We start from the raw sequence: 10,960 nt of genomic DNA, 5'->3' as shown, positions 1-10,960 counted from the left end.
CAACCTTTTACAGGAAGCTGTACAGTAGTGAAGAGCAAGAACCATCAACATTAAGCCTACCAGAAATAAGTGAAGTCCCAGTCATAGATGAAATTGTTATAATGAGACATATAAAAAATCTGAAAACTGGAAAAAGTCCTGGGCCAGATCACATTTCTAATGAAATACTAAAGACTGCTGCTCCTTTATTAGTGACACCCTTGGCACATTTGTTTAATCTTATCCTTAAAACAGGGACAGCACCCGTAGAATGGACGCAGTCAAACATAATACTTTTGTATAAGAAAGGAAACCCCATGGACATAGGAAACTACAGGCCCATCAGTCTGATGTCTTGCACATACAAATTATTTTCCTCAATCATACTATCACAAATAAGTGAAACGATAGATAGCCACCAACCATGCGAACAAGCTGGGTTTAGGAGCGGGTACTCAACCATGGACCACATACACACCTTGGAACAGGTCATAGAAAAGTATCAGGAGTACCGAAGACCCTTATATACAGCATTTATTGATTATGCTAAAGCGTTCGATACAATATCACATTCCTCTATATGGAACGCTCTGACCCAGTGCAACGTGGACCCTGCATATATAAGAATAATAAGACACATTTATGAAAATTGCACCAGCAGAGTTCAATTAGACAAACTAGGACCAGATATATCTATTGACAGAGGTGTCAGACAGGGCGATCCTTTATCCCCAAAGTTATTCTTGGCAGTACTTGAATCTATCATCAAAAACCTTGACTGGAGAAATAAAGGAATATACATCAACGGTAAATACCTTAACCATCTGCGGTTCGCTGATGATATCGTAGTAATAGCAGAACACTACACTCAGCTAGAGTACATGGTACAATCTCTTCACGAAGCTAGTGCAAAAGTGGGTCTAAAAATGAACTTTCAAAAAACAAAACTTATGACTAACAGCACTCGAAGAGATATAACCGTTGATGGGACTCTACTGGAGTATGTAGACAGCTATATCTACTTAGGTAAGCAAATATCGTCCCATTAATGCAAATACCGACTAAGTGACTTTTTGACGAAATCGAGTTTTTAGCACCTATAGAATAAGGTTTTCAAGGGCTACAATATGTTAAAACCCATGTATTGATACGACGCTGCATTCAAAAGATAGCTTCCGCATAAAGTTACTTAATGGTCAATTTGTTGCATTATAAACTGCCAGAATGTAATATGAATATTTAATATAAACTTTTATGCTTTATCCGCCAAGTAGAACCTTTTAATGGTGTATAGTGTTTTTTTGCATTTAAAAATTTTGTTAAAGTAGCCATCTTATGTTCTACAAAAAAGTTTAATGTGTACATATTTGATTTTTGCAAATAAAACTATCAACAAAATTCTTTATTTTAAGTCAGGCTAAATACACCAAATGTCTTTAAGATGTTTTTCCAGAAGATGTTTGTTTACAAACATCAGCAATTTCATTCTACCAAAAAGTTGTATAGGGACTATAATTGGTTTTGCATGTGGTGTGACGAAGGAAAGGATAACGGTCTATTACTGCAAATACCGACTATGTGTAAATAGGCGATTTTGAGATAATGCGGTTTGAAAGTTTGAAGGCACGTTTTATATGAAAACATGAAGAAATTTACGTTATGTGTATGGCATTTTAAACCCTATATTTTTTTGTTTACTACTTTGTCGTATATATATTCAGAATGTATTTAGTTGACGATCAAATACGATTTAATGAAACAGTCGAATACCTACTTAGTTGGTTTTTCCTGTAGAAATAAATGTTTGCATATTTCTCTTCTTTATACATAATTATAACCCATTGTTTGTATTAAATAAAGCTTCGTTTTTCATACGATGTTCTACAACCTAAATGAGTTTTTTCTGAAATATACCGGGTAATAATTATAAGTTAGCCAGTAAGCTAATATAGTCAGTAGTTTTTAAGAATATTGTACGCTCGAAATGGGCACTGTTGATACTGTATTTCCTGTATATCATACCATCTTATGTACACAGTTAACAATGAATAAACTTTACTTTACTTACTAGCATACCTACGGTACGAGTAGACTTCAGATGTCACAACTGTGTACCACTTCACCAACTGCAGTATTAAGTGGTTGAAACCACTCATGGTACCCTTTAGGTATTAAATCTCTGTCACAAAGGCTGAATAAAGTCTTGAGAACACTTAGGTGGAGTCGAGGCACGTCGAATCGAGCCCTGCATACATTTACAATGAACGATGAATCCGATTCGACGCGTCGCTAATGGACGTAGTTTCATAAGAAATGCAGAAGGCGAATTAATGAGATTCGACTCGGCGAGCTTAGTGGGCACTAGGCTTAAGTTCATGTCGAGATCTGGACGTAGCACAAGGCAAGAAAATCAACGCCACAAATTAAACTCCAGTTCAGTAGAACCACCTCAAACCTCTTAATGTATCATATCATATTTCTATCTCGGTCTAAAGCTCGATAAACAACTAGCTATCTCTGCGTTCAAGAAAATGGACTTACGCAGACTTTTTGACAAAGGTATCGTAACTAAATAGTACCATGAGTGCTTCCAATCACTTAATACCTAGTTAGTCTAGCATTGTCAGCCGTGTTACGGACGTGTTTGTATCCAATTCCACCAGCGATGAAGATGTTGTTTAATAACTTTTTATCACTCTTGCGCAGTAAGTGTGCAATCGCACGAAGGCGTATCAGGAGTAAAAGAAAAAACTTTTTCCCAAAAGAGTGTTTAAATTTGTATTTTGGACTACCATAAATACTTTTTTATCTTTTTATTGCAAGTGTGATGAAAAACACTGCGTGTAACTGGGGGCGTAAGAATATTGCAAACATGATTGCTTTAAATCGCCCCAGAAACCTATGTAATTACCGTTACACATTACTTTTTCTTACTTATTACCTCATCTACGCCTACATTTTAGTGACTTTGGCGTAAATACTACAAAACTTTAAATAAACTATTACTTCAGGTTATTGAGCGTACAAAAACTATTTACCTATACTAAATGTAACAGTGTAGATAGTGAAATTTCGAACATAAATTATGGCGGACTTCGGATTGCTGAGACAGTGAACTAGTATGTAGTAAGTACCTATGCATATTATGCTATTACCCAAAAACGCATTAACCGATTTGTAAAATTCTTTTTGTGATTTCAAGGGAATGCTATTGCGTTACTTCTTGTTAAATTTTACTGAAATCGGTTAAAGTATTTTGTGAAAAATCTCCTAAAACCGGTTGAAGAGGATTTTTTTCAAAATTTTTTTTTTGAGAATAACTCTTCAAAACCATAAATAAAGTATTATTAATGGTTAGTAATGTTAAAAAACTTTTTATTACAAATGTACCAGTTAAATTAACAATGATAAGTGAAGTTTTGTAACATAAAATTAGAGCAGCTATATTTCCTGCAACTAAAACCGCCTATGTCATTGAGAATATTTAATATATTTTGAAATAAGTTCAAAACTTTTGTATATTTTTTCTTTTTTTGCAAATCATAAGTAAAGTGTATTAAAAGCAAAGCTTAATCAAAGGGAAACACTGCTTTATATGTATTAATAAGAGAAATATACAAATTTTTATTTCTACAGGAAAAACCAACTAAGTTTGCTACTATTTTTTTTAAATCGTAGTTTTATCGGCAATCAAATCAAGCCTGGATATTGTTTACGATTAAGTATTAAACAACACAATACGGGCTGTAGAATGCTGTATACAAATAGTAATTTTTTTCATGTTTTCATATGAAATCGTACCTTCAAACATTAAAATCGCATTATCTCAAAATCACTTTTTTGCACATAGTCGGTATTTGCAGTAAGGGGACGATATCGTTTAACAGCCAGCGTAACGAAGAAGAAGTAAACCGAAGAGTAAAAATAAGCTGGAATAAATTCTGGAGCCTGAAAGAAATCCTGAAAAGCAATATGAATATGAAAATTAAGAAAAAAGTCATGGATATGTGTATCCTGCCTTCGCTGACCTATGCAAGCCAAACCTGGTTGTTTACTGCAAAAGTAAAGTCAAAAATAACCACATGCCAGAGAGCCATGGAGAGAAGCTTGCTAAATATTAAAAAAGTGCAGAGAATACCTCACATAAACATAAGAGCTGTAACAAAATTAATAGATGCACTCAAGCACGCCCAAACACAAAAATGGAGATGGGCAGGGCATGTTGCCAGGCTGTCTGACTCGCGCTGGACTCTGAGAGCTACCACGTGGAGGGGACCTGCAGGAAAAAGACGCGCCGGCAAGCCAAATAGCCGTTGGACTGATGACATAAATAAAATAGCTGGAGAAAACTGGAACTATGTAGCTACAGACAGGGATCGATGGAAGTCCTTGGAGGAGGCCTTCACCCGATGAGGGGTTCTTGTCCGCCATAAATAAATACCACAATTTTATTAAATATTAAATTATGATTAAATTATAAATTAAATTAAATTAAATTAAATTAACATTGACATAACTAGGTAATTAGAATATAACTATAAATTGTGACGACATTCGATGATATGTAATAGCTTAACTTGGACTTGAAATAAAAGGCTTTTTTATTTTTATTTTATTTTATTTATACCTATGTAGGCTATGTATATGTAGTGCTTTCACCAAATATCAGGCCTCAAATGTATTATATTTTTAAAAAAATGCAAAAAAAGGAAAAACATTTTTATTTTAGCCAAAGTACTTATCAGATTTCTTTGTAATTTGGATATGTTGTATATACAATTAAGGTCAATTTCTAAAAAAAAATATTGCGTTATGTCATGAAAAAAAAAGAAAAAAAATTGAGCTGAAAATTTAATAAAAGAAAAAGAAAAATAATACTTGCGAGATAGCGACAGTTACCAAATTCACATATTTTATGTATTTAATAATGTTTAACATCTATTTTTTTCAAAAATAAAAATCGGGATTAACAGTGTGAAAAAATCGGATTTGTGTTTGCATTGTTTTCAATCAAAATAACTTGTACGTGATTCCACTAGAACGTTTTATTCCCAACGTATTTTGAATTTATAACGCGTGTAATTAAACTGAGAGCGAACCATAAACTCCTTGGCTGTATGCGGCTGGGCGTACGGCATTCGAATGATAAAAAAAAATAAAAGGCGGGAGGAACGGGCAAATAGGCACGAATAGTACTGAGTGCTAATTATCGAAATTGGTAGGTATAAATGCGTTTACTTGGGTTTTTTTCCTAAACGACGCACATAGGGGTAAATTCACGATCTAAGGGGCCAAAATTATTTTTGCGGTTTTTTGTATTGTTTGAGCTTTTACGAAGTTAAAACAACTGTATTGTAAACTTTATTTGTATTTATGTTTTTTTTAATAAGTATGGAGAATTTCGACATCTGCACGAAGGAGGAAAAAAATTAAAATATATAGTAAAATGTGTATAATCATTTATTAGGTACTGAAATACAATAAGTTGCCATATTACGCTACAGTTTCTGCTAAGATGATGTTTTCTTCTTCGTTTCCAGAAGAGTACTCTGGGTTCGGATCGGCAGGCAATAGCAATTCTATCGTCTCTGGTAGGAAAGTACTGTGTTTTCTTTTTTTTACGTTTCTCCTGCAGCTCAGTAACGGATCGGAACTCAGAAGTAAACGATTCAAAATATCCGTGTTGCAACTTTCTCTCGTAAACTTCCTTGCGAAATCAAGTCGATAAGATCGAAAATGCTTGTTACGCGCTTCTGCAGCTTCTTCAGTCAGCTGTCCAATGGGTAGTAACGCATTTTTTATAATAACTGCACCATGAACTAGTACCTTATGCATCGTGGGCGTCATGGGATGCCATCCGTATAATTTGACATATAGTTCTGCTGTTTCCTTTGCGTATCTGTCGTATTTTTCAGAGTCAATTTTGTGGCCACTTGATATTGTCTCTAAAATTACTTTTAATCTATAAATCAGCTCGTAACTAATTCCAGTTATGTCTGATGCTACTGTTGGATTGTCAAAGAACCTTCTGCTGGTGTTTCCATCATTTGTGTTGCCAAAATTTGCTTTTGGCATATCTACCAACAAGCCAGTTTCGTTACGAAATCTTTTCTGAATTTCTCGTTTTTTTCCTCCTCGAGTTTTTTCTCAGCTTCGGTTTTTTTTTGCCTATATTTTTTTACTGGCAGTTTGTACGCCAAATGCAGAATACTCTCAAATAATCTTATGCGGGCATGTAGTATAGAGAGGCCAAATTGAAGAGTCTGGACATTGACATCTTTTGTTTTGTCCAACTTGTTGAAATCAGCAGAACGTGCACCGCAAATATAACATTGAGTTGTACATCTTGTTCCCGTTACGGCATTGCACACTTTTCCGTCAACCATAGCCATTATAAATTCATGTGTTACTCTTAATGTTTTACCACACAAATTAAAATCAGTCGGAATTAGTTTGCTTATACAAGTGTTCACATGATTAATTTCTTCTTGCGTAACATCTGTGGTTTCTTTTATAAATCGAAACCGTATAGGTCGACAAAACCTGGGAGAGGAGGGAGTAGGGTTTTCCCATACAGTTTTTTCATTGTTTTGGCCACATACTAATTTTAAAGGCACAAAGCAGCTCTGAAACAAACTCTTGTCACTTTCCACATCATTCTCAAACTTTTGTTTGTACTGGGTTTGCTGGGACCCGTCAGAGCCTCATTTGCAGATAAGCTTCAGAGATTGGCGTTCTTGTTCTTTTAAAGTTAACAGTACCTCTTCTAGGTGCTCTGATAGTCGCTTAACCGTGAGGTCCATCAAAGGCTGCAATTCAACCTCTGCACTAGTGCTTGTTACATTGCATACTTCCGATGGCGGGTAACACTTTTTCTTTTCTTTCTGCAGTTGATTGTAACTAGGAAAAAACTTCTTATTCGTGCTTCGTATAATATCATATTGTGCTCGCGATAACTCTGCATCAATGAACATTTGCATTGCTTCCTGGGTAGTCAAAGGTCTTATATTATCATTCGAAGACTTGGTCCGATAGTATGCTTTTTTATATTTAGTTGCGCGAGTTGGCGAATTAGTTATTTCTTTAAGTACATTAGAAGCGTCACGATTTCCAGATTTTCTTAATTCGACTTGCGTAGCATGTACTATAACCTCCTTGTCAAAGTTAGACCGAATAACCTCCGTTTTTCTTCTTTTACTTCTTTCGCTTAACTCTTCAAAATGTTTGCACGGCCGGCCTGCTCGGTTTGCTGGTCTTTCAGCAATGGGAATCGCGAAGGTGCCTTCTAGCCAAGAATGATTGTTTTTTATGAATCTGTCTTCTTTATACTGAGCTTTAATCCATCTAGTTTTAAATTCTGACTTGAAATATGCAAAATTGCTTTTAAATAATTCTATTTGATCATTAGTGCAGCCGTCACTAGAAAAAAGTTGATCTCTTAGGGAACACAGTTTTTCTTCCAATGTAGGTAATTTTTCACTTTTGAAGAGATCAAATACGTGTTTTCTAGTCATGATCTTCATTCCTGATGTATTCGGTAGATCTAAAACAAATAAATATGTCGTTAAAACTTAATGCAAAAAAAAGTTTATTTTCGAGTAAAATGGCGAATTATTTTCAAAGTATAAAAAAAAAAAAAAAATTCAGTCGAATTGAGAACCTCCTCCTTTTTTGAAGTCGGTTAAAAATTATGATTTGGCGGAAGCATGCGGAAGGTTTTTTTTTTAATATAGGGTAAACGCAGCTATTAACGCCCCTCTTAACACTTTCGCTACCAAGAACCCGACTGTCACACACCGCTCGTAGAAGCGTAGCCGATTACATGAGTTTCCCCGTATGTAGCGAAAATGTCGTAGCGCCGCGTAGAGCCCGGTTTCGAAAGTGTTAAGGCAATTTTACAATCGGGTCTAATTATTAAGTATACACGTTGTTCAAACATTTTATTTTCCTATTATATGTGATACTATGATAATTAAAAAAGGTAAATATTGTGTTACTTGTACTCAAATTAAACATTATGATATTAAAAATCTATTTTTAAATTACTGAGTCGATTGCTACCATTAGCGACCCATAAAAATGCATATGAAGCTATCAACGATTTTTAAGCAGCTATTACCGATTGTGTTATAAGCATGAGTAATTACCTGAACGCCCAGCGAGTACACAGTATAGCAACACCTAGTATAGTGGCATAGTCCACAGGTAACGGGTAATTTATTAAAAACATGTTCAACATTGTCATCGAAGATTCATTTCTATTGTACCTATTCCTACCTACTTTTGTACCTATTCATATAACATTTTTCACGTCTATCATGCCCACTAAGAAATAAAACAAAATGAAATCACAAATCAAAACAATTATATATTGTGTTATTTTAAACGAAACAGTATTTTTCAAGCTTAGAAACAACGTAACTAATTATTTTTCATTCTTAGAAATAATCAACATATCATTAATCTTATGACAAAGATTAAACATCTGTCATTCAAAAAACAATCATTTTTGTTAAATTTGTATGTTTGTAATAATTGTATGGCTTTAATAATATCCTTAATATTATAACCTACTTATTTAGGAACGATCGGTCATACCTTCTCATGGTTTGTAATAGCGATTTCTATGAGTCGTTGAAAGAATATGTAAGCACTAACGTAAAATGTATGACCGACCCATATTAAACAACATTATTATTGTTATTTTATTATTGTTGTGGCTACTAAACACTTTGTTATTACGTGATATTCAAAATTTTTGACATTAAATCAGTTTTTATGGGTAAAACTCCTTAACAAACAATGTCTTACACAATATCCGTTTTTACAAAAATATTGTTATTTTAGTAAACTTTACAACGTCAAAAGAAGAAAACTAAGTACAAATGTGTATGTCGTTAATAGCTTTTTGAAAAAAACTATTATTTGGGTCTCAAATAATCTATAAACATACTTATGTTTCTAAAGAATAATATTGTAAAATAAAGAAAAAACTTAACATGACGTTATAGTCATTACCGACCTATGGGTCGTTGATAGCTGCTACTACTAAAACTGATGAAGCTATCACCGCCCAAATTTAATTTCATGTTTTATGTATGTTAATGGATGTTTTTTAACAAATCGTGATAACCAATCTATAATTTATAAATGACTGAATATAATTAACAACAAAAGTAAATGTAAAATAGTCAATTGTTAACATAAACGTCTTAGCCAGATAAGTCAAATCCTTACTTGAAAGTGCAAGCGCCAGTATGGAATGTCCTTCTTCTTCGGTACCCACGACTTGATTGACGTATTATTATGATTTCTCGAACTACCACTCAAACTAATGTAACACTACCCTATACTCAAGAAATAAACGCTTTTAGAAAATAACCTACCTACCCTCACGTTACTAGTGGCAACGGATAAATGCCGAATTACTTATTAGATCGGTAATACCTTCCGATTTTCGACGGAGCGTTAATAGCTGCGTTTACCCTAATAACCAATACAATAAACTATAACTTGCTATTGACAGTTCTGCTCGATCTCACCCTATTGTATTACTTATTAACAAATAAAGTTTTTTTTTTACGAAAAATTACGTTTAAAAACAGTCTCTCTTTCTGAGCATCAATCTAGCCTCTAAAACAAATAAATGAAGCATATTTTTATTTTGCTTATAAATTACTAACCTGTTGTTTCAGAATCCATATTTTTTTTTCACTCTGGATCACTTAAACACAATAAAACACAACTTTAAAGTTTTGCCTTTCTAAGAGCGCCGAGAACAAGTTACGTACACGTAGTGACACGTTCAAATTCCGACTGACGTGAAACGAACTTGAAAGTGCATACGAGGGTGGTGGGGGTTGTTATCTACCCGCTAATGAGTCCTCTACCGCAGGTAGCTGTTATCGTAGAGGTATTTTTTGTTTTGATAAATCGACTTATGGCCGCGTAGATCGTTAATTTATCCCTATGTGCGACGTTAGTGAAATAAAACTCTCGACCGCTAAAGATTAACTTACTTAAGTATGGACGTATTAATCCCGCACTCAGTATTTAATTAATCGCGTTCTAAATTCAAAATACGTTGGGAATAAAATGTTGTAGTGGAATCACGTACAAGTTATTTTGAATGAAAACAATGTATGGGATGTCACAAATCCAACTTTTTCACACTGTTAATCCCGATTTTTATTTATGAAAAAATATATGTTAAACATTATTAAATTATACATAAAATATGTAAATTTGGTAACTGTCGCTATCTCGCATGTATTATTTTTCTTTTTTTTAATTTTCAACTCAATTGTTTTTTTTTTTTCATGACATAAGGGATCATCCACATATTACGTCACACCAAATCTACAGTAACTAAATTGTGTAAGCCGTGTCCTAAGCACAGGTGACTTATCCAACTCTGCTAGAGATATTAGCTGGGACGCTATTGCACAACACCCTGCATTTTATGATTAAGCACTGAGACTTGGCACAGGTTGTTCCTTGGGTGGCCCTGAGTAGATAAAGATCGGGAGGCATCGAGAGCCCCCCTTAATTTAGGAGGGAGGAGGGGGGGGAGGCTGGCGCCTCCGCGCTTCCTTTGAAACCATATTTCTCTAAAACTATACAAAATAGGGCATGCGATATATCATTTTCGGATAAATGAAGGACGAGGAATTCATTTTTGGAACAAAAAAAATGTATTTTAGAACAAAAATACAAAATAAAATGGGAAAATCTAAAAACGAGATTTTTTTTATACATATTATTGCACTTTTTATAAAAACCATAATAGTTATATTAAAATAAAAAATATTATTTAATAGCTACATTTATCTAGTTTTAGAAAATGTATAATTTGTTGTAGAAATATATTATAGGACGAGTGATAAAAAATAATTTACATCGCCCGATAGGGTGATTTGAATGCTCATTTCAATAAGTTTTGCAATGATATCAGGTATAATCACTATTTTTAACACACGAA

The 10,960-nt window shown here is 33.9% G+C and overlaps 1 protein-coding gene across 1 annotated transcript; it reads right to left on the bottom strand.

The window, feature by feature from the left end:
* Window positions 1-5,056: 5,056 nt before the first annotated feature.
* Window positions 5,057-9,953, bottom strand: LOC125236185. The gene is made up of 2 exons (XM_048142901.1): window positions 9,663-9,953; window positions 5,057-7,522 (listed from the first exon to the last, which is right to left on the bottom strand). Exons 1-2 carry the CDS (start codon window positions 9,679-9,681, stop codon window positions 6,684-6,686), a joined length of 858 nt encoding a protein of 285 aa, XP_047998858.1. The 5' UTR covers window positions 9,682-9,953; the 3' UTR covers window positions 5,057-6,683.
* Between the last annotated feature and the right edge of the window lie 1,007 nt (window positions 9,954-10,960).

This window comes from Leguminivora glycinivorella, chromosome 18, assembly GCF_023078275.1.
Source record: "Leguminivora glycinivorella isolate SPB_JAAS2020 chromosome 18, LegGlyc_1.1, whole genome shotgun sequence".
Taxonomy (NCBI): Eukaryota; Metazoa; Arthropoda; class Insecta; order Lepidoptera; family Tortricidae; genus Leguminivora; species Leguminivora glycinivorella.
The sequence above is the reverse complement of the archived record's forward strand: the minus strand, read 5'-3'. Positions and strand labels throughout refer to the sequence as shown.